The 24,056-nt window shown below is 43.0% G+C and overlaps 2 protein-coding genes and 1 non-coding gene across 3 annotated transcripts in view; all 3 read left to right on the top strand.

Moving 5' to 3' along the window:
• WDR20 (WD repeat domain 20) overlaps positions 1–24,056 on the top strand; it is a 505,375-nt gene that overhangs the window by 93,899 nt on the left and 387,420 nt on the right. The gene's annotated exons all lie outside the window — the stretch shown is intronic.
• Positions 2,358–2,431, top strand: TRNAI-AAU (transfer RNA isoleucine (anticodon AAU)). The gene has a single exon. It is a non-coding gene; the product is annotated as a tRNA-Ile (tRNA).
• On the top strand, positions 5,635–23,587 carry ZNF839 (zinc finger protein 839). The gene is made up of 8 exons (XM_060261596.1): positions 5,635–6,196; positions 7,305–8,266; positions 8,665–8,898; positions 10,830–10,922; positions 14,318–14,461; positions 16,128–16,262; positions 16,986–17,100; positions 18,984–23,587. The coding sequence occupies exons 1-8, from the start codon at positions 5,635–5,637 to the stop codon at positions 19,412–19,414; spliced, it is 2,676 nt and encodes an 891-aa protein (XP_060117579.1). The 3' UTR covers positions 19,415–23,587.

The following is a 24,056-nucleotide window of genomic DNA, read 5'->3' as shown; positions in this document are numbered from 1 at the left end:
ACCTGGAGGTTGGGAACCTTGGCCTGGGCTATCTTTGCCCGCCCTCTTATTTCATTAAGTTAAGTGCGGTCAACTCTGTTTGATGTTTGGTGGGAGACCATCAAGGAATCTATATTTGTTTGTTTCCATCATTTATAGTCTGCCTTTCCCACTTGGATTTAAGATGGATTACACAGAGTAAATCAATACCAATCGGCAGAATGGGACATTCAGTAAACAATACAATAGGTTGTAGAACCAGTCCAAAATCTAGAAACAGAAGGGAAGCACCTTAACAGAAACCTTAACATGGCACATTAAATGACACAAAAATTACATAGTAGGATCCTAGTTCAATTACGTTAAACAGAAAACATTAAATGAAATGTAAATTACATAACAGGATGCTACCTTCAGTAAGCAAAACACAGTAGCAAAGGCCACAGTCCCTAATAATTTCTCTGTGAAATTGTGAAGTCCAGCACTGCTACAGAAAGAGGCAATGGGCAAACTATATCTGCCTGGCACCCTCCCCTTCCCCAAGACTGAATGTTAGCCCTGCCCTGCCACCTTAGCATAAGAACGTAAGAGAAGCCATGTTGGATCAGGCCAATAGCCCATCCAGTCCAACACTCATAGTGTGGGTCACACAGTGGCCAAAAAAAAGGTTTGTTTTAAAATGTTTCAGTGTTCAGAATGTTTTAAATATTGTTTTTACATGTTTTAACTTTTTTCATATTGTAATTAAACTGTTGTAAACCATCCTGAATCCCACATAAGTGGGGAAGGGCAGTTTTCTTTTTTAAAAATCTAGTTTTATAAATAAATAAATAGAATCATAGAGTTGGAAGGTACCCCCAGGGCCATCTAGTCCAACCCCCTGCACAGTGCAGGAAATTTGGAACACCTGTTGTCTTGAAAAGCCTGTGAGATTGCAATAAGATGGCTGCTACATGGAAAGAAGCTCAGGGAAGGCTCTAGTTTTTCAGAAAAGCTTTAGCCACAGTCGGGTCATTTTGCAGAAAAAGAGGTGCTGGAGCTCATTAGCACATCATTTGCATTTGCTACATCACTGCAAGGTGTACTAAATTTTGTCAGCTCAGCATCCACCTTAAAATGCTTCTTAAATTTATCATTGTCAAACTAAAACCTTACTCCCATCATACTTTTAAAATTACTTTCTCCTTTGTAGCCACAGTGGCATGATGAAGATTTCCATCTGTCAGTTTTGGTTATTTTCACATTGTTTGTGGGGGCAAATATTAGAAAGTTTGTTAAATCTTAGAGCTCAGCAAAACTCTCACAGGGGGTTTAAACAATGGAGCCCAGAAGCAAGTATTTGAAGGTTGGGGGGAGAAAGAGCACAATAAAATTTGGAGGTTCTATAGCTCTGCTCCTGTCAGCTCCTGCTCGAGGCCTGGCCACAGTGACTAGTACCATACAAGGAGCCATGAAATGCAGAATGTGCAGGGTGAGGTGTCATTTGCTGAAATTGATGTACCCCAGTCTGATCCAGCAGGGCTGTTCTAAGATTTACATTCGTCTAACAGAATCTGACTCCATCGGTTTAGACCTGAAGGATGTAGGGTTTTTTTTAGAAATGTGCTGTTTGCTTATTCAGGAAGTCCCTTTGAGGAGTAAGGGGCTTTCAGCTTCCAGGTAAACATGTATAGGATCATGTTTAGGGGCAAGAGGAAGCACTGCTCCCCCCGTCCCCCCCGGCCACCTCCCCAGTTTGGAGAACTTGGCCAGAACTATAAAACAGATGAGTTCCTGCTGGGCTTTTTTGGGGTATAAGCTTTTGTGACGCACAGCTTACTTCTTCAGCTGTATCTATCTGACATTTACAACAGTTACTTATACCCTTGGGGGAAACGTCATGGCAGTGGTGGGATTTGAACTCAAGCCTTGTAAACCCTATTATTTAGTGGCACTTACTCACAGGAAAACACTTTTAGGATTGCAGCCTTTTCCTCCTGCTAAAATCAGTGAATCAGTGCTAATGCTAATAATCTACCTTCATATTTACTGCAGAAGATCAGGTTATATAATTAGGGTCCTGGGATAAACATTCATTAACTTAGGCGGAATGGGGTCGCTAAACTGTCAAACCTGATTTCTGCGTTTTGTTACAACCATTCCTTCTTACGAATATAGGGTCTGCTGGAGACCCCATTGCGCGACGTCATGATGATTAGACGACAGCAAAAAATACTTAAGTTTCGCGGCGAGATATATATATTTGCGATCTGAAGAAACAGAAGGTATTGTAAACATGCAATCACCCATAACTAAATAGTAAAAATGTAAATTCAAAACAAAAATGATTTGCGACAGAAGCAGAAGTAAAGCACAACTATTTTTTTTTTAAATCAAGTGGCCGGTTAGCTCAGTTGGTTAGAGCGTGGTGCTAATAACGCCAAGGTCGCGGGTTCGATCCCCGTACGGGCCATCCCTTTTCGATTACAGAAGGTTGTGCCGATTACATGTGTTTCATCTGTTGCAAAAACTACTGCCCACTAAAACTTTCGTGAGTTCTAAGATAGGTAACTGTACAATGAAAAGGTAACTTTGTCACTTCTGTTCAGAAACACCCCCCCCCTCCCGGTAATATCTCTGATATTTACCATCTTTGCCTTCATTAAGGAAAAAGAAAGGGAAAAGGCGGGGAGGGGAACCCCTTCGTTTCACGTGGCATGGCATATAGGCTTTATCGTTTGGGGTTTTATACTTACTGGTCTGTATTTCAGAAGGTAAGCAAACCCATCAAGTTAAGAATACTTGGATTTAAATCTAATTTGGGATCCAATTAGATTTTTCGCGACGTTTAAAATGATTTTTTAAAAAACACCTTTCGATTATGAATGCCACATCTAAAACGCATCGCTTCCATAACCAATTTCTGCTTTTATTTGTTTCTCCGAAATATGGATCACCGGGTGAAAAGTTAATTATTCCAACAGAAATCACACGCGCTTTTGGAACTCAATTGTCCCCACTCGGATTCCATCCCGTTGATAATCTCTTGTCTTGACCAGCCCGCCTCCTAGCGTCTGAGCCGAAGCAACAAAGACACAGAAGAGAGTTTCTATTGGTCCATCCCTGCGCCTGTTTTAGCAGCAGGGAGAGAGTGGGGTTGCAACTAGATCATGAGAATATTGCACGAAATAAAACTCCCTTCTTTGGTGATAGATCCAGGTGGGCAGCCGTGTTGGTTTGAAGCAGTAGAACAAAGCAAGACTCATAGAATCACAAAGTTGGAAGGGATCTCCAGGGTCCAATTCCCTGCACAATGCAGGAAACTCACAAATACCTCCCCCTAAATTCCAATAAAGTTTTATTCAGAATCTAAGCTTACATTCTGAATAAGACTTTGTTGGTCTTAACGGTGCAAACTTGACTCTTCCTTCTTTGGTCTCATGCAACACCTTAACCCGCCCCCCACACCGAATTGTGAGTCTCGCTCGTCTAATTTACAGGGATACGAGAGACACCTGTTCTTTTGCCTCTTGCGCTGAGAAACCGTGTCACTTGAAACCAGCACTCTTTGAATCCGCTCTTCATTCAATGCACAATGCAGGCTTCAACGGGATTTTACATCTTGTCCAGAGGCATTTCTCCGCCGCCTCCCGGGCCTTTTTCTTGTTTCTAGCACCCATCCTGAGAAAGAGTTTTGTTAGGTGTTATATTGGGCTGGTCTTAATAAAACGCTTTTACACGGATTTGTTGCAACTACAGATACACCATAGAAAACGAGTCACATGATCGGGTTTCCAACTCTGTGTTCGAGAACTCCTGGAGTTTGGGACATGGTACCTGGAAAGGGACCTCAGTGGGGTACAAAGCGGTAAAGCCCACCTTCCAAAGCAGCCATTTCCTCCAGGGAAATTGATCTCTCTGTAGCCTAGAGGTCAGTTGTCATCCCAGGAGATCTCCAGACGTCAACTGGCAGTTGGCAGCCCTATGAATTCAGTCTACACCCGAACCCAATGCCATAGGCATTGGATATTCATTAGGGTTACTATTTCCCCCCTGGCCACTGGTAGGGGATGAAGGAGGTAGGGTTGCCGGATCCAGGTTGGGAAACTCCTGGAGATTTGGGGGTGGAGCCTGGGGAGGACAAGGACCTCTGTGGGGTACAATGCCTTAGAGCAGGGGTGTCAAACATGCATCCTGGAGCCGAATCAGGCCACCAGGGGGTTCCTATCAGGCCCTGAGCAACTGGCTGTCATCTGCTTCCTTCTCTCTCTTGCTTCCTTCTGCATCACAGCTTGCTTTGCTAGGCTTGCTTAGTCGCACAGGAGCTACAGAGCAAAACCTCTACTTTCTCTATTGATGAGGAACTTTATCAAAAGCTTTCTGGAAGTCAAGATAAACATCTATCGGGTCTCCTTTGTCCACATGTTTGTTCACCCCCTCAAAGAAATGTAACAGGTGAGGCAAGATCTTCCCTTACAGAACCCATGCTGAGTCTTCCTCAATAACCCGTGTTCATCAATGTGCCTACTCATTCTGTCCTTGATAATGCTTTCTACCAACTTTCCCGGTATTGAAGTCAGACTGACTGGCCTGTAATTTCCCGGATCTCCTCTGGAACCCTTTTTAAAGATGGGGGTGACATTTGCTACCTTTCAGTCCTCAGGAACGGAGGCAGATTTCAATGAAAGATTACAGATTTTTGTTAGAAGATCCACAAGTTCAACTTTGAGTTCTTTCAGAACTCTTGGATGTATGCCATCCGGACCCGGTGACTTATTAGTTTTTAATTTGTCTATCAGTTGTAGGACCTCCTCTTTTGTCACCTCAATCTGACTCAGGTCTTTCAACATCCCTTCCAAAATTAGTGGTTCTGGGGCGGGCAAAAAGCTCTCATCTTCCACAGTGAAGACGAAGTCTAAAATGCATTCAGCTTCTCAGCCATTTCCCTATCCTCCTTCAGTAATCCTTTTACCCCATGGTTATCCAAGGGCCCCAGTGCCTCCCTGGCTGGTTTCCTGCTTCTAATATATTTGAAGAAATTTTTATTGTTGGTCTTTATGTTTTTTGCAATATGCTCCTCATAGTCCCTTTTTGCCTGCCTGATCACAGTCTTGCATTTGATTTGCCACAGCCTGTGTTCCCTTTTACTAATCTCACTTGGACTCATTTTCCACCGCTTAAAGGAGTCCTTCTTACCTTTTACAGCTTCCCCTGGGGAAGGAAGGAAAGAGCCAGAGCTTCCTTTGCCCAGTCCCCTGGATCCCATGGGAGAAATACAAAGAAAACACCTTTAAGACCAATGAGTGCTAGTGCTTTAAGCATGTTTTACTTTAAAAAAAAAAACTACATTTAATTGTGTTTGTGTTCTTTATAAAGTTTATAGCTCTGCTACCCACTCTTAAATAGGTACACACACGGCCCGACAAGGTCTCATTTATGTCAAATCTGACCTTCATAACAAAATGAGTTAGACACCCCCGTGAGCCGTTTAACGAGCCTCTCCCATTTTAATTTTGCCGGAATTAATCCTCGTCCATAGAAAGGGAAGGATAGAGCGACGCCTCCTCTGCGCCCGAGAGAGGCTTTCTCCTTTTAAACCGGAAGTCCTATCCCAAGGGCCCTTTCCGGTCTCTATGGTTAACCGCCTCAAGCAAGCTCAAATGGGCCGGCGTTAAGATGGCGGCTCTTGGGGAGAGTGGAGGGGAAGCCGCCTCGGCGCTCTTTGAGGGGAATGATAACGCCGCTTGGGGCCCGCCAGCTCTTCCAGGGGCCGCCTTGCCTCCGCAGCTCTTCGAGAGCCGTCCCGCGCTGGCGGCTGAGGGGCGCCAGGAGCAGCGGTTGGTGCTTGTGGCCGATGAAGGGCAGCCTGGCGAGGCGCCTCCGGGAAGAAAGCCTGTCTCGGAGTTGGTGGTGTCCTTCGGCCTCCTACGGCAACCGACTCTCGCCGCCCCAGCTCCAAGGAACCGCGGGCCTTCGGTGGCGGCCCAGGAGAGCGGCTCCTTGGCGCCTCCCGCCCCTTCTTCCGCCACGCGGCCTGTCGGCGGCTCGTCCAGCCCTCCCTCAGAGCCCCTGCTGGTGTCCAGCGCCTCGCAGAACGCGGCGCAGCAGTTGCAGGATGTGGCCTGGCGGGTCGCCCTCCAGCAGGGCAAATCGCGAGCGGCCGCTGCTGCTCTTCCTCCCGTCAGGCTGCTTCCACCCCAGGCACGTCTGTGGAGTTACAGAAGGAAAGGGGTGGCGGGTGGGCTGAGAGTGGTTTTCTGTTTTGTACATGCAAGGCCTTGCCAATGGTGGTTTACTGGAATTATGGTTGACCCCCAAGCTGTGGAGATCAGTTCATCTGCAGAAAATGGCAGCTTTGCAGTGTGCTCTTTGGCATTATACCTCATTGAGCCAGTTTGGTGTAGTGGTTAAGTGTGCTGACTCTTAGCTGGAAGAACCCGGTTTGATTCCCCACTCCTCCACTTGCAGCTGCCGCAATGGCCTTCAGTTAGCCATGGCTCTAGTCGAAGTTGTCCTTGAAAGGGCAGCTGCTGTGAGAGCTCTCATCCCCATCCACTTCACAGGGTGTCTGTTGTGGGGGGAGAAGATATGAGATTGTAAGTTGCTCTGAGTCTGATTCAGAGAGAAGGGTGGGGTATAAATCTACAGTCTTATTCTGAGTTCCCTCCTCAGGCTCTACTCTAAAATCTTCAGGGATTTTCCAGCCTTGAGTTGGCAACCCTTGCAGGGATGGAAGGAGTACAATCACTGCAAGTGTTAAAGTTTGTGGAAGGTTGTGGCTTGTGGCTGTCCACAAGCTGGGGAGAGAGTACCACTGCTTTAGCTCCACTACAGAATGGCAATCCTGTGACAGGCAAAAATGGCAGAGTGAGACAAGGCTGCCTCACTTGGATTGCAGAAACTCATTCTCCTTTAGCTATTAATGGTACAATGGAGCCAGTGAGATGCAAGCATCATCTTTTGGCTCTTCTTCCTGGACTCTGATTCCTAATAGATCAAAATGGGTAGCTGTTGTTAGGCTGTCTGTAGTGGTAGAAAAGTGTAAGAGTCTTGTAGCATCATAAAGACTATCAACATTTGTAGCTTCTGTGAGTCACTGCTCCCTTCTTTAAATGGGTATCTGAAGATGTGAGACTCAAAAAAGCTCATACTCTGCAACAAATGTTAGTCTTTCAGGTGCTACTGGACTGTCTTTTCTAATTCCTACTGGAATTGCTAAAATATTTAGCATTAATGGTAAGGATTCCTTATAATCCATAGCATTACTGTTGGTGATGTTTTTCTGTGTACAGGAGATCTAGATTAAAAGGATTAATTTAAATACTAGTTCAGATCTCTTTGGAAAGCAACGTGTTGTAGGTCACTGAAGTTCAAGAATTTGAGGGAATATGTAATTTTACGTTTAAATAATCTCTGTTTCTTACAGCAGTTTGAAACTATCTGTGTCCAGGTACAGCCTGATCAGACAAAAGAAAATGAAAGACCAGCACTATCTTTTGCCTCTAATCAATCCCGGAATGTAACAGCAGCTCAACCAGTTCAGAAGAAAGCAAAGGTTTTGGGACTCAATGTTATTAATCCTCAGATTATTAGGATAGAACCTCTTACAGGGACTGGGTCACATCAGTTTTTCTTACACAGCTCTTCTGGGCCAACAATTCAGCTGCTCCTGCAGAAACCTTTACATCCCCATGGACAAGTACCTGCAGATAAGATAGCAACACACCAGGTGCTAAATGAGCAGAGAAACAAGTCTACTACACAAACTCCAAGTGGTACTGTGGTTTCAAAAAGTCCAGCAAACTCTATTGCAAACTGTGAGAAGAAACAAAGAGAACAAAAGCTTAAAAAGAACCTGAAGGTGAAAACCCGATCTGGGCGGATTTCCCGTCCTCCTAGATATAAAGCCAAGGATTACAAATTCATTAAAACTGAAGACTTGGCGGACTGTCACCAGTCTGATTCTGATGACTATTCTGAGCTCAGTGTAGAAGAGGATGAAGAGGGCAAGGAGAAGGAAATTCCCTTGTTTGGTCCCTTGACCTATGACTTGAGGCCAAAATTGTTCAAGTGTCAGACTTGTGATAAATCCTACATAGGAAAAGGAGGATTAGCCCGACATTATAAATTGAATCCTGACCATGGGCTGCAAGAATCTTCACCATCTTCTCCTATGAATCAGCTCTGTAGTGTGACATTGCTGGAAGACACTGGGGAGGCAAACAGTGGAAGTAGCCATCAGACTCTTGAACTGCCACAGGTTACTGTAACAAATGAAAAAACAGATGCCACAGAAAATGGGCAACAGGTAAAAAGATTTATTTTGTCCCCTTGGTGAATTTGAGGAGATAGATATAATCCCAGTATTAGCAATCATTCATGGAGCGAGATTTGAGTCCAATAGCACCTTAGAGACCAACAAGATTTCCAGGGTACAAGGTTTCAAGAATCAAAGCTCCCTTCATCATATACCCATAGACTGGACACAAGTTCTACTCATGATGCAGTAGTGGGGTAAGCACAGACCGTTGTCAGTCTGGCATAGCAGGGCTTCAGAAAAGGGAGTTTTCTTGACTTGACAAGCATGTACCCTTCGCTTTGGGGTACAGGCTCAATGGCTATTTCTGCTATCATTTCAGGTTGAAAAATGAATACATAAAGGCCAAAAGTGTTGAAAAGTTCTGATGTTCAATTTTGTTTTAAAAGGCTGGGACAGGTGGAGGAAAGAGAATGTCTGCAGTACAACAAAAGGACGTCAGTTTGTTACACCTGGGTCCAGGGAGGTCTCGACAACAGTGGCGCTGTGGCCGCCCCAGGAATGCTGAAAGAACAAAATATTCTGGAAGATTTAACAGACCTGGACAGTTCCCGCCCAAGTCACATAACAGTATGCCTGCAGAGCATCACAGTGCACTGAGAAGGAAAACTAGGCTAAAAGAGGTATGACTTGCTTTTATAATTATGCAGTTTTACTTGTTTATTGACAAAATTTATACCCTTTGTTTCCGTCTTCATCAGAACCAGAGTGCCTTCCTCTCTAGGGTTTCAATTTTAGTTAATTTAATTAGACAAGTAGCTATCTGAATTAAAGCATCGATCCAGTGTGCCACAACTGTGAAAATGTAAAATGCTATTGAGGATTATTAGGAAAGGGACTGAAAAGAAAACAGCTGATATTATAATAGCCCTGTATAAATCTATGTTGTGGCCTTGTTTGTTATTAATTCTGTGTGTAGTCCAAGGCTCTTTTTCTAGCAGGAGCTCCTCTGCATATTAGGCCATGCCCACCTGGTGCAGCCAATCCTCCAAGAGCTTAGAGGGCCTACTGTAAGCTCCAGGAGGACTGGCTACATAAGGGGTGTGTGGCCTAATATGCAGAGGAGCTCCTGCTAGAAAAAGAGCCCTGTTGTAGTCCTAGTCACAGCGTCTCCAGAGGACATCACAGAGCTATTGAAAGTATAAAAGAGGGCAGCCCAAGGTGATTAGGGAGTTGGAGTGCTTTCCCTGTGATGAAAGGCTGGAGTTTCTGGGACACTTTATTTTAGAAAAGAGATGACTAAGAGGTGACATAGTAGAGGTTAGTAAAAGTATGCACAGGGTGGAGACAGTTGCCAAAGAACTTTTCTTCCTCTCCCAGATTACTAGAACTTGCAGGCATCCGTTGAAGCTGATGGGCAGCAGGACAGGCAACATACTTCTTTACACAGGGAGTAATTAAAATGTGGAATTCACTGCCAGATGATATCGTGATAGATGCAGGCATAGACAGCTTTAAAAGGGGATTAGACAGATTCATGGAGGATAGATCTGTCAGTGGCTACTAGCTAAGGTGACTAGAGGGAATCTCCATGTTCAGAAGCAATATCAGTGCCGGGAGGCAACTTCAGGGAAAGCCTCTGTGTCCTCTTAAATCTCCAGGAGATCTGGATGGCCACTGTGAGACAGCATGCTGGATCAGATCATGTACCACTGATTCTGATCCAGCAGGGCTGTTCTTATTAGTTAAATGGTTAACTAGTCTATTCAGAGTCTTTTGATCATCATAAATAGTGCCCTGAGCTCATGGGACAACATGCAGGTATGAGCTAGACATTTCCCTTTTTAAGATAACTATCTACTGCAACATTTCTGTGCACTGTCTGCAAGCGTTCAGATTAGATCTGTTCTCCCGCTCCTCACTTTGCAATTGGCAGCCTGTCGCTGGCACAAGGGGATGATTCCTGTGGATTTTTACTGCAGCCTCCTATGCCACATCTGTGTTGTTCTAGAGGGGCCTCTGACCCTGAAGAGCATTTGGAAGGGGTGCAGAGTTGCAGCAAGAGGGGAGATGTGGCAGAGATCTGTTCCATAAGCTTTATTTGCTCCCTGTTCTCTGAAACTTAAGTGTGTCTGCTTTTGTCAAAATCATTAGGCTAGTATGCACATTGGTGCCGCTTTAATGAACTAAAAAGTGTACAGCTAATTGACACAGTGCATAGTTACTAGCAGTTCTTGTGTTTAAGGAAAGGGGAGTGTTTTAAATAAAACTAGCATGGTGTGCTCATGCTATATCTGTTCACAACTGGGAAAGTTTGTAAGTGGCTCCTGTGATGGTACATATGTCTTGTACATCAGTTTCCTATGTAGATGGGTAGTGTGAAGTTTGCTTTGGGTGTCACCCTTTGGGATTTCTTTAAATGCACCTTTAACAGTGTTTGTCCTGGTAATGAAGACAGGAACTAATCTGTAACATTGATGTTACTCACTGATTTGACTTGAGTTCCATGATTTCATATATCCTTCTTTCTCTCTTAATCCTCATATGTTTAGAGTTGGCGTTTTAGCAATGTGATTTATGGCTTCTCTAAAGAAATCATTGTGGTCTTTAACAGCTGATTCAGCAATACACCAGTGAAGATTTCATGGAGTTGGTGGTTCCACATCTTACAGCATTTGTTACTGTGTTTGAATTCCTACTTATGAAGGCAAGTTTATAGTGTTAAGTCTTGAAATTTCAAGGTGGAAACAGCTGAAGTTTCTTTAATCAAGTTAAAGCTTATGTTAAGAATGTACCGACTAAGCCATTGCATTTTTGTTATGTTTTGTTGTCGTCTTACTTAGACTTGAGGTGAATTACACTGAGCAAGTCAATATATTTGACAGGATGGGATATCCATTGAACAGTGTGATAGGAATTAGAAGCAACCAGAAGCCTAAAAACAGAACTGAAGCCAACCATAAGTATTAACAGGACACATTAAATGATGCAAACCACTCTTATGAATAAGGAAGAAAATAGAGGTTGTGGAAGCTTTTTAAATTAGAATTTGCACAGAACGGTCTTGTCTGCTTATGGTGAAATACTTCACTATTGTTAGACTAACAAGTAAAATCAACTGTATTGGGAAAAATACATGCTTCAAATGAAGTAGATAATAAAGCATTATTACAGTGTTCAGGAATGAGTTCTTGCTTTAAAATAATAGACAAAAATTCCTAATATTGTTGAAAGTCTATTAATAATGAAAAAGTTATATCTTTGACAGTTAATCACATTTCTGTGCTAAGTGAACCATCCTTAAAACCTGACTATTATGTTAATTGTTTGTCAGATTTTAAGTCTTAGTCTTACTAGATATTTAAATGGTAATGAAATACTAAATAAAAATATTAAAATTGTAATCAGTATCTTCATCACCTTTGATATAATATTTTGTTAGTTTCTAGAATTTTCAGGATCAAGAAATTTAACTGTTCCCATGATATGAATAATAAGCTTGCCATTTCTGCTGGAATTCTTTCAGTGGTCTTCTATTTATATATTTAGTTAGTTTTGCTATTGTTTCAAAATGCAAGAATTGCCTTAAGTTGGTCTCTTGATATGGAGCTGAGATTGAAGCCAAAACAAAAGTAAAATGGGGAATGGTTAAGGGGAAATCTGAAAACGAGAATGCTTTATTTTTATGTTCTTGGGGTAAAGAGAGACATAGGCTTGGATCCACTGGCTTTGCTCCACTAATAGTGGAACCTTCTCTCGTGGAGCATGACTGTTATGCTAAAGGAAGGTTCCACCATTAGTGGACTAGAGCCTGTGACTCCAGCTTTAATAGCTACTTCAATAATAGATTTTTCTTCTAAGAAGTCTATTTGTCAAAGGCTGGTGGCTTCCCCCCAAAGACTTAAATTGCTCAGCCAGTTTGTGTTGACATGTTCTCAGCATGGTATGTGCAGTACTTTGATTAAAAGGCATACCAAATGTTTGTGATCCTTGGGCATCAACCACTGCAGTCCCCAGAGCTGTTAAAACTCAGCTGTTTATCTTCCGTTGTAGCATTACAGAAGCAAGGCTATATTCTTGCGTTGTAAGAGTATAGTAGCCAGTGTTATCAAGAGAGACAATGTCAGACTGAATGGGTTACAGTAATTCCTGGATATAAATTATATCAGAAGGATAGGGAGGGAAGGGTTGGAGATGAAGTGGCTCAGAGAGTATACAGTCCAGTAAAACCGAGAATCTAAGAGAAATAGATTCACTTCGAGAAATGTTACGGATGGAAATAGTGTGCCTGAAAGAAAGCTTAACTCTGGGAGTTTGTCACCCACCATATGAAAGGTTAGAGCAGGGGTGTCAAACTTATTTATTATGAGGGCTGGATGTGACATAAATATGACCTTGTCCGGCCAGGCCATGTGTGTCACAAAATGTAATGCCAGGTAGTAGAGATATAAACTTTATAAAGGGCAAAGACACACAGTTAAGGATTTTTAAAAAAACTTAAAACATGCTATAGCAGCGCCTGCCTCAAGGCCTCACTGGATCTCTATATTTTCGTCTCTTCGGGGTATTTTACTTGTTCTGTTGATGGGACCACAGCAGCTTTGTTTATTCTTCCCCATAAAATATATAGGCTCACGAGAACTTTAACTTAAACCACAGATTTATTGTAACAAAAAGTCTTAAACTGGGGATATGGGAGATATTTACACAGGCTTATACTTTGTTCTGTTGTTTCAGGCTTTACATTCACTTTTCCTTTTGTTTTGCGTCTTTCACAGTTACACAGTTCACCTTTCACTCACTCTCCACCTCTAGCCAAGGTCTGGCCTCTTGGGATTGATGTGTCTAGTCTCACCCCTCGACTGGAGTCTCTCCTCTCAGCCCTTCTTGGTGTCTCAGACCCACATCCACTCCCTCAACCTCCTCACTAGACCTTTAGAGTAGTTTCCTGGTGTCTGTGACCATTCCGGTCTTAACTGACTCACACACACACAGCTCTCTTGGCTGGTTTTGTCCAGCTGGCAGTCTCTGGAAGACTTCCCCGTCTCCGTCTCCAGCTTCTTCACAGGATCAGCTGCCCTCTCAGCCCTTCTGGCCGGCACTAACTGACCCTCTCAGTCTCTGTCAGGTCCCCACTGACAGACTTCTCTGACAGGCCTCCACTCAGACATCAACTGACTGAACTCCTGCCTCAGCAGTTTCTCTCCTTCCACTAACTTTTCCCTCCCTGAGAGCTCTCAGCACTTTGCCCCCACCATCAGGTCACCTGACGCAGGCCCTGTGCGTCTTCAGTTTCTGGTTAACCCATTGCTTTCCGTCACACATGCTTACAACATTAGCATGCTTGCAACACTTTGTTTAACCATCTCTGATAACTAACGCCTCTTGCTCTGAATTATTGCATTAAAATTTAGAGATAATGTCTGCGGTGTAGCAGTCTTGACTATGCTGTTCATGTGTGTATCTGTTAAGTTGTAAACCTGTCTTTAATTTATTGACATTCATTATAGAAATCTCATGGTCAGTGCTCTGTGCCCTAGGACCCAGTTCAAAATATGAAATGGCTGGGCATTGTTAGCTTTTGAATGTTTTGTGTGCTGGACAAGAACATGTGGAGGCACCATGACATAGACTGAGGGCTATGTGTTTACTTGCAATACTATAGTCTTCTGCAGAAAAATAACTACATCTCTTGTGAGGGAGTGGTAGAACAGAGAGACAGCAATGTATAATGGTCAGTATCTGCCTGCTATCTGGGAAGCCTAGGTTCAAAATCCCTGGTCTGTAATACCTTCAGTGAAAGCCAAACAGCCTAAGTCTAAAAATGTCTCTTGTGTATTCAGTGACATAAGATGCAGTTCTGTGATTATATTTAACTGTCTGTCTACCATTTCCAAATCCCAAACCCTATGTAAATATAGATTCCCTTCCTTGCCAGTTTGTTAAAATAAATAAAAACTATAAATCTTAAATATGTTTAACATGCCATTTTCTGAAAGGAAAGCTTTGAAAACTGATGCAACAGCAGGATGATTGTTTTAGAGGGAAGATGAATAAAGAAGTAGCTTTGTCACACTGCTCTTTATCTTTTTTTTTAACCAGGTGAAAAAAGATGACCCAGCAAAAATCCTCTTTCCTGATGTATACAGGGAATTTGAAGAACTTCATGCTATGGTGATGAAAATGTGCCAAGAGTATTTCAGTAATCCTGAGATAAAGGAGCCTCTGGAAATTAAAAATCCCAAGGTAAGTGTGGGTTGTTGAATTTGGATATTGATTGCTAGCCAGCACCTCCTAGCAACATTTGCATGTAGGTTAAATCAGACAGAACTTGCTGGAAAAGAAGGAAAATGAAGCATAAGTGGGCATAAAGGGTTTATATTTGCTCTGGCATGGAGTACATTATTTTTTACTGAGGTCTGTAGGTTAAATCAGACAGAACTTGCTGGAAAAGAAGAAAAATGAAGGATAGGTGGGCATAAAATGTTCACATTTGATCTGGCATGGAGTATATTCTTTTTTACTGAGGCCTGGATCCAAAGAATTGCTAGCAGTTCTTGCTGGCCAAATTTATCCTGCCTTCCCCTTCCCACTGTAGTTCCTGCATCCTTTAGAAAGCAGCTGCTGAGGGTCAGGGGTCCCCTGGAAATGCCATGGGATGCAGTGCTAGTGTCTGAAGTAGAAAGGTGGAAACAGAATTCACTTCCTGTTCTTGAGCCAGAGCAGTCTAGGGCAGTGATGCTCTGTATTCCTGGTGCTTGAGGGGCAACAGTGGGAGTTCAGGAATTCTGGCCCTGCTGAGGCACCTGGGTGATGCAGAATGTTGGACTGGATGGGCTATTGGCCTGATCCAACATGGCTTTTATTATGTTCTTCAGGATGAATTTATATACAAGCCTGTAATCTTAAATAAAACTGACATTGCCTGTTGCTCACGCCACAAAAAATGTGCTTTCCAAAAAATGATGCAGTGCAGTAAGGGTATTTGGATTATTCTGGGAAGACTGAACTCAAACTGAAGGCAGCATTTAGTTATGGTCTGCTAAATATTCTTGAAGTGCCTGAGAAGTCGTCCATACCTTGCTTACCTATATGGGCACACATTCAACTAGTGTTCTTCCAGCTGCACTGGTTACCATCTGAGTACTGGATCTGGTTCAAGGTTTTGGCTCTGACCTTCAAAGCCCTGAACGACCTGGGACCAGCGTATCTATGAGACTGCCTCCTCCCTTATCCCCACCCCCCCCAAGAGCCTTATGCTCCATGGATCAGCATCTGCTGGTAATCTCTGGCCCAAAAGAAGTCCCGTTAGCCTCAACCCGGGCCAGGGCATTCTCTGTCCTGGCCCCTACTTGGTGGAACAAGTTCCCATTGGAGATTAGGGCCCTGCAGGGACTGTTGCAGTTCCGCAGGGCCTGTAAGACATAGCTGTTGCACCAGGCGTTCAACTGAGGTGGTGGACATTTTGTTATTCTGTGGCCTCCCTGCTGCAGGGACTCTGATGAAATAACTGTTGACCCATTTATCTTACGCCAGCTGGGGGATATATGGACAAAGTGGAGGCAACTGATAACACCAACTGCAGAACTGGAGTTTGTTTTTAGACTGTTATATTGCTTTTAGATTGTATATATATATTTTTATATGTATCTGATTTTAACCTTGTATTATTGACTGTTGTTACCTGCTCAGAGCCCATTTGGGAAAGGGTGGGCTATAAATTGAAAATAATAAATAAATAAATACATGCCTGTGTTAGATTTAGAATACAAGTAAAACAGATATGTAAAATAAATATGTAGGCAACACGTCCCAACATTATAAATAACTTAATGTTTTAGTGATTACTATAGTGACACTTGGTTATTTCCCTCTGATATTTCCTTATGAGACCAACTCTTCTTTTTTGTAGGTTGCTGAATCATTAGGAATAAATTGCAATTTATCTGGAGTGCAAAATGTTCAAGTAGGCTCTTCCTCTGAACATGTTAATAGTTTTGGTGAGCATATCTTTATGGAGGCTTCAGGACAGAAACGAGCAGCTGAGGTACAACTGTGGATTTTGCTCTATTAATCTAAATATCAAAAAAAATTGTGGAGCTTTCTGATTGGTTTTGCAGATGTATCTTTGCACCACAAATTGGTTGAAAATAAAAAGTTTTAGCTTCATAGTTCCACTTTGTAATTCTACTTCTGTATGAAATTGGACCATATCTTATTGTGTGATTTTTTGGGGGGGAGGTGATTACTGTTCCACAATGATGAATGACAGTTGGTGTAACAAAGCAAATTGCACTATTTGGTAATACGGATACTTTTAAGTGTCATGCCAGTGGATAGTTCTTTTTGACATGCTGCAGCTTTGAAGCATTTAAGAGGCATTTCTGCATATATGAACATATGAAGCTGCCTTATACTGAATCAGACCCTCGGTCCATCAAAGTCAGTATTGTCTACTCAGACTGGCAGCGGCTCTCCAGGGTCTCAAGCTAAGGTTTTTCACGCCTATTTGCCTGGACCCTTTTTAGTTGGAGATGCCGGGGATTGAACCTGGGACCTTCTGCTTACCAAGCAGATGCTCTACCACTGAGCCACCGTCCCTCCCCTAAAAAGGGCAGCTGCTGTGAGAGCCCTCTCCAGCCCCACCCACCTCACAGGGTGTCTGTTGTGGGGGGAGGAAGGTAAAGGAAGGTGCATTTGTGATGATCCTCTTGTGTTGGTTAAATATGTGGCTTGACAGCAGCCATTCATTTAAATTTTATATCAACAGAGTTCTGATGAAATGTTGCTACTTGCTAAAAGGATTAGAGAGGAAAGCCTGCTGGAGAACACAAATGATTACTCGAGTCACCATGGAATGAAAGACACAACTGCTACAAATGAAGGTACTATTTGAATTGTAGAAACTGTCTTTAGCTAAAATGATATTTATTTCAAAGGGTACTGTAGCCATTCAGTAGAAAGATGCTGAGGTGGAAAAATAGGTAACAAGGTGGGAATTGGACTGTCCAGAGAACTTTGCATAACGTTTGCTAATATTAATTCATAATTGTATCACAACCTGTGCCCATTCTGAGGCCCAGCAGCTCACCCCCCCCCTCCATCAATGGGAATGGCTATGGAAGAGAGAAGGTGGCAGGCTGCCTCCCAGCACACAGTGGCCAACCAGTTCCTCTGGAAGTCCAGCAACAAGTTGTAATCTTACCACCTCCTTAGTGCTGGAAGGGAAACCAAGGAAAGAGGAGAAGCAAGGTGGTGAACAGCTTGGGGGCTTAAGGGTGAAGAATGATGGTGAGGAAGGAAAGAGATGGGAGGAGGCAGTGGGGGATAGAGAAAGTTGGGAGGGGTAACAAGCTTGGAAGAGAAAGAATGCCCCCCCCCCCCCAATCAGGGAAGATGAACTTGGGTTATGCCCTTGCACACCAGGTCACCATTTTCTGTTTTATGGACTGGGAATTAAGGATGGGATGTTCCCAAAGCTTTTCTAAGCCTGTGTTTTGTTTGATTATCTAATGCAGCACTCTCAGACCCATGGCAAGGGCTGAAACTAGTTTACTAATACTGTTTCTGCCATTTGTGGGTAAAAACTTTTCAGTAGTGAAGTCACTTGAAAGTGTAAATGCTGTACCAGTAGGCAACATGTTTTCATTTAAAGCTACACTAGCAATAAGGCCTGTTGTGGGAATAAATACAACAGGCTCTAGAAAGCCTGTTTCTTGGCCTTGGCCACTCAGCATCTGTTTGCTGTGGTGTCGTACCATGACAATGATCATGGAGATACTGAAGTTCAGCATTCCTTTTGCAGTGTGTTATTACTGCCTTTTCCTGTCATATTTGGCCTTGCGGCTTTTAGCATTGGTGTGTGCTTGTGGTGTGATCTCTCTTTTTTGGCCTGGTATGGTTGTGTTATGGTATACCATAGAGTATGTGCTTCCAGGTCTGAGACTGAGCTGTGCTCTTGAGAACAGATAAGCTCTTTGAGGGACTTTTGAAGCTTTGGCTTTATTTTGAGTGAGTTGTATTTTTTTCGGGTCTGCATATTGTAAATTGTGACTGTTTTTACAATATATAAGAGAATGAATTTCATGCACTTCAAAGCACTCTAAAAATTGATTGAAAATATAAAAACTTTTGCAGCAATTGACTGTGAGCTTCGCTTTCACGTTGCCTAGTAACAGCTACTGAGGGAAAATGGAGGACCTGGTGGGATGGGCCAGTGCAAAGGCAGCTTCCCCAGTGGCTGTCCTTGTCTGGCCTGGGGCTGGAGGGAATGAGTGACATGTGGCTCAGTCAAAGGGAGGGTAGGTGAGTCATCACCAGTACAGCCTGGCTTTTATGTTTATAGGATGGTGGCCAGTCTAAATGTTAAATTCCATAATAGTGTTCTGTACTTATGGTTCAGAATTAAACTTCCTTAAAACAAATGTGTTTGCCTTGACTTGGATGGCCCAGGCTAGCCTGATCTCATCAGACTGCAGTAGGTAAGCAGGGTCAGCCCTAGGAAGTGTTTGATGAGAAGAGACCACCAAGGAAGTCCAGGAGTTGCTATGCAGGGGCAGGCATGGCAAACTACCTCTGAACGTCTCTTGCCTTGAAAATGCTATATGGGGTTGCCATAAGTCAGGTGCGACTTGACAGCACTTTTTACACACACACACACAGTCTATAGCTTGTTGAATTACATGTCTAAGTACTACAATTTATTTCCCCATCTGTTTAAGTAGGAAGATGTATGTAAAATTAAAACTGAATTAATATTTCTTTCCAGAAGAGAGCTCTGCAGCAAATAGCTGCTGTAGAAGATTGGCAAAGGAACAGCATGAATCGCTTGAATTAGAAGTTGCAATGGATTGTGAAAATCCAGATTTGCCCTGTCAGCCCATGAATATGGGGCTTGAAAACCTGCAGCTTTCAAAAACATTGGGTCTGGATCATTGTCCAAGCTGCCTGTTCTCATGTGATGAAATGCAACCATCTGTCAATGCAGAAGATTTGCAAGAAAAACCCATGGATGCAAACACCTCTTGGAATACAGCAAGTAGACCAAGGGGTCCTGAATTCTGTAACTGTCTTGTGTCTGAAGGATCTAGTCAAAACCCTGACCTGTCATTGCTTGAAGAAAACAGTCATAATGAAAAATACCAAGAGCAGCTGGAAGAAAATGAAGACTCTTCTATTCACAAAAAATGTGGAACTTAAGAACCCCAGCAATGCTGATCTTGAAAACTACTTTCTCAGTAATGCCATGGTAGTAGCTCATCCATTTGAGACTCCAGTGAAGAGAGCTACTCCTATATAAAAAGCCTGACAATTCAGAAGTGTAACTGATTAAATTTCTGTGATATAACAGTGTACTGGTTGGAGAGGACTGGCAAATGCATAACTGAGGACAGAATAACAAATCTCATAGATAATTCCTCATGGATGACATCCATTAATTTGTCTCATGGACGAGGGCAAATAACTGAGGCTTCTGGTGGCCTGGGTCTGCTCTGTTCTAGTGGTTCTGCTGTTTGAAAATGATGGTTCTGTTACCAGTGTTGTTCCTTTGCACAGCTAAAACTTGTTTGAAAATGCTGGCAGCGTTGAGCAGCAAAATGAGGGCTGGAAGCAAATGTCTTGCTTCTGTAATGGCTTTGTTTTTTTCTAAAAGCATTCTTTGTTGGAAAAGAGTATTTTAGCATATCTAATATATGTTAATATATCGAATAGCCAAAATGCCCTGTCTGTGCGGATATCTAAATCCATGAATTGAGGGATGGGGAGGCATGGAGGTGAAAACAGAGTTTTCTGGAGACTTGGGACTCCCCAGGTTTGCAGAAAAATCTGAAAAGTTAAAAAAAAATGAAAACTATTGTCTGACAACACACTTACCTCCTCTCAGCCTCCTGGATGTCTCAGAAGCCACTGCTGAGTCCCTTCATTGCCTTTCAGGACAGCACAAGCTGCTGCCACAGCAGCCAGTTCCCTCCCGCAGCCAACAGGATGCCCTTGCTGGGTCCTTGCTGTGGCCTCCCGGAGGTGTGGCTTGCCTCACCCTCCTTGACCTGATGCCCACTGGCCTTCACCTCATCTGGGAAGGGAGGGGAGGAGGCTCTTGCACTGTCTCCTTGCCTGATGCAAAGAATTGGCACTCCTGAGCTCTTCTTGCTGCCTCAGGATGAGATGTGGCTCCCGCTGCTGTTTGGCCTGGCTTTGCTCCTCCAGGCATTCACCAGGGAGCATCCAAAGCACGGCAAAGGTGGGCTGGGATGGGCTGGCAGGAGGAGAGAGAAAGGAGAGCAGGAAGGAGCCTGCATAGACTCCCGGGGAGGGGTGGGAAGCAAAGGTGGGGAAATGTTCCCTCCCTGCAAGTTTCTGGCAACCTTAATTCAAGCACATTTAAACTCTAGTTGAATTTTTGGCCAAACAAAAGTGTTTACACAAAACAGTTCCTGGAAGATGACAGTTCTCAAAACAGAAGAAAACATTTACAGGAGACCCAATAACAGTAACTTTGTTTTTTTTTAAATGGACAGGGAGTGGGAATTTTCAGGAGTAGGTGCCATGTTGGGGGCTGGGTTCTGTGGAGGTATTGATTTTGTCAGGTGATTCTGGGCCACTCCCGATCAATGGTTTGACAGGAACCCCTTGCCAGGAATTCGAGGGGGTGGGATTCTTCTGCTTCCTGAGTCCCTGCAGCAGTCTCCCTCCTTTCTGCAAACAATAAACAGTGAAAATCATCATTTACACACATTCTTTGGTGACCTCCCTCCCCTCCCCTGTGGCCAGGAGAGGTCTCCCTTACTTTTGATAGCAGCCATTTGCTCACCCAGAGCCTTCTTGGATTATCATCCTCTTGACTGCCACTCAGATTAAACGCCCGGCTGCTGCTTTGGTTACTTCTCCCTCTGCCGTGCCTGAGGATGAAAACATTTGGTATCTTCTGTTGCCTAGCAACAGGCTGGGGGGTGCTGATTGGCTGCAGCTGTTGCTCATCTGCTGCTGACAGTTTCCAGAAAGTGACCATTTTGTTTGTTTGCCGGAGTGTATGGCATTATATCCCACTGAGGTCCCTCCCTCCCCAAACCCTGCCTTTCTTAGGCTCCACCCCCAAGCAGGGTCTTAGGGTCAAGGTGTTTCACATCACCTACTACCTGATACTATTTTGAATTGAGATGCTGGGGATTAAACCTGGGACCTTCTGCACAGCCTCCCCTCCCCCAAAACCATTTGTTTCAGAATCACCCTTACTCGGCTCTTCAATGGAGAACCAGTATGATGTATGGATAAGGATGTTTAAGGTCCGGGAGAGATGGGTTGAAATCCCCACCTGGTCATGAAGCTTGCCATGTGACGTCAGGACAGTCATGCTCTGCCTCTGTGTGACCTACTTCGCAAGGTGGTTGTGAGCATAAAACGGAAGAGTCAGTATGCCTTCAATTTAAAAGATTTCCAGTCTGCTCCATTCTGGTGTAGGCTTATTTAGCCGTTTAGTTGTGTGTAGCTCTGTGCAGAACTAGAGAACAAACAGATGCTCAGTGGAATATTGTGTGTTGAATGAAACTAAAGGTGTGGAATGGCATTATCTCTCTTTACAACACCCCTGTTTTAGGATGCCGGTGTCAGCTGTATATTTTGCTACTTACAATATTTTAAAAGTGCAAGCCCTGAACTTATCTGACTCTGAAGCTCTGTGTATTTTCCACTAACTAGTCAAGAACTGGCTTTTCTTGAAAACCTTCCCCACTGTTCCTATATTAATTCCACTGATGTTGCATTTTAATTGTTTAACACTGTAGTAGTATAGAATATTGGGTTCGTAAGGCACCAAAGGTCTCAAGCCAAGGACAGTTATGATGGAGACATGGCAGAGGAGGCAGAATTACTAGTTTGCTCTCTGCTGACCTTTAGAACCACCAGGGGTTTGTATTACAACTGCTCACACCATGAGGATCAAGTGACACATAAAGGCAACAATTCTACCAGGATCCTGTAAAGCTGTCGATTTTGGCCCAGCTCCCACATCAGTCTGCACAATTTTTCATTCATTCACAATTTTTCATAGACCTTTCATCTCCTTTGTCTTAATGCTAATGTGTGCTGTATTTACAAGTAAAAAACTAGCCAAAACACTGGGAGAGGCGTTATTGAATTCTCTGCCCAGTTTTGCAAAGTATATTGCTGTCCTGAGTCAGATCGTACCTGAACGTACAGACGGCTTTAATTCTTTCGGCCTCGTGGCTTCACTGAACAAAACCACCCTGGTCTTAGACTTCTTATTGTGGAAAGACTTCCTACTCTTCCACAATATTCTGTAACAGTATAAAAGGGATTTGGTTTGGTCAGGGTTAGATGTGGAAGGATGAAACCTCTCTCCTGTCTGCACAGCTCCAATCTGAACCAAGCAGAGTGTGGCTGCGATTTATTTGTTTCTTGAAATCTGGGAAGATCCAATCATGGATCTCTCAGCTTGATCCTAAGTCTCAAATCTAATTGCTTTAAGTACAGGCTTCTCTAGCAAGGTGACTAATACATTTGATAAGGTCCCATGCTCTCTTGGAAGTCAGGCTGATTGAACAGACCTGAACAGGATTCTGAGTTGACCTGCTAAGGATGGATCTATGCGTTATCTTGAGTATAGGCAGGAACAGGCTAGGAGAGAAAAACTGCCCTGGAAAAGGGCTCTGGTCCCACCTACTCCTCACACCCAAAGAGAGGGAGAGTGCAAATGATTAAATATAAAAGAATCACAGCAATACAGAAACACTAGCATATGTAAATGAAATTAGAAAACGCACAGCTGTTACTACTTATGCTATCTTAAATTTAAAAGATAAAAGTACAACTCAAGATTCTATTGAAGTGCTTTCAGAAAACGATAAAATATTTTTTGATTTGTACCCCTCTCCCATCCTCACAAGCAGGTCTCTGGCCCCAAATCTGAGAGATTCAAGGGTTTTAAGATGTGGCTATTTTATTCATGCCCATTTATGGTGAACTCACAGGACTGTATTAAACCACTTAATTCATTTCCTCTGAAGGCACGAGTAATACACCTCTGAACATAAAATGACAGTTTCCTGAAGAATGCTTTGAAACTCTTCAGCTTGTATTTTTCAAATTTAAATGTTGAAATACAATGCATTATCTATTTTGTTAGGCTGAATGTGTTTAGAGTAATAACCAGAACCTCTAAAGGCTATTTAAATCGCTTGGTAAATGAGAGAGATGTTCCTTATAAGTTGCATTGTCTACTTAGTTGATACAATCTTCCCAGAATGAATTGATTAGCAGATATGTTGCATTGTTTCTGGACAATGTTCTGATAAAATAAAGGATATTCTGAAATGAAACTGCTGAGAAATATTAAAAACAAAAATATACCTGCAATCTATGTAGTCTTTAGTTTTACAACAGATTTGGTGGTTCTATGTAATGCCCACCCCCCAACTTGAAAAATTCATCTCTGGAAATCATGGCATTTGATTATCTTTGCAGTGTGAATGGTGGCACAAGCTTGTCTAAGTTAAATGTTAGGTGCATGATCTTAAACACTAATTCAGTTATATGCACGAGGCATTGGCTTGATCTAGGCAAGCTCACCTTTCTGTTTTTAGGCTTTTAGTCTGGCAAGGCTATGTACTGCACAACAGATGCGTAAAGTATGGTGTTACTAGCTCCTGCCAATACTGGTGTGTTCTTATATTCCTTTCAGTATTTGAGTATAGAAAGACCTGCATGGTAGTATATATTTAACTTAAGATATTGGTTTGAATATAAAGCAAAATCATGGCTTCAAGTAAGGACAATCCCCTGACCAGAGTTTAATTAAACAATGGTTTTGCATTCTGTCTGAACA

Source organism: Heteronotia binoei, chromosome 21 (genome assembly GCF_032191835.1).
Source record: "Heteronotia binoei isolate CCM8104 ecotype False Entrance Well chromosome 21, APGP_CSIRO_Hbin_v1, whole genome shotgun sequence".
Taxonomy (NCBI): Eukaryota; Metazoa; Chordata; class Lepidosauria; order Squamata; family Gekkonidae; genus Heteronotia; species Heteronotia binoei.
The sequence above is the reverse complement of the archived record's forward strand: the minus strand, read 5'-3'. Positions and strand labels throughout refer to the sequence as shown.

Excerpts from the sequence above, each read along its gene's own strand:
- ZNF839 (XM_060261596.1), top strand. The coding sequence starts at position 5,635 with ATGGCGGCTCTTGGGGAGAGTGGAGGGGAAGCCGCCTCGGCGCTCTTT. Across the intron at positions 16,263-16,985 it reads GACAGAAACGAGCAGCTGAG|AGTTCTGATGAAATGTTGCT; the intron begins GTACAACTGTGG and ends TTATATCAACAG. Across the intron at positions 17,101-18,983 it reads CACAACTGCTACAAATGAAG|AAGAGAGCTCTGCAGCAAAT; the intron begins GTACTATTTGAA and ends ATTTCTTTCCAG.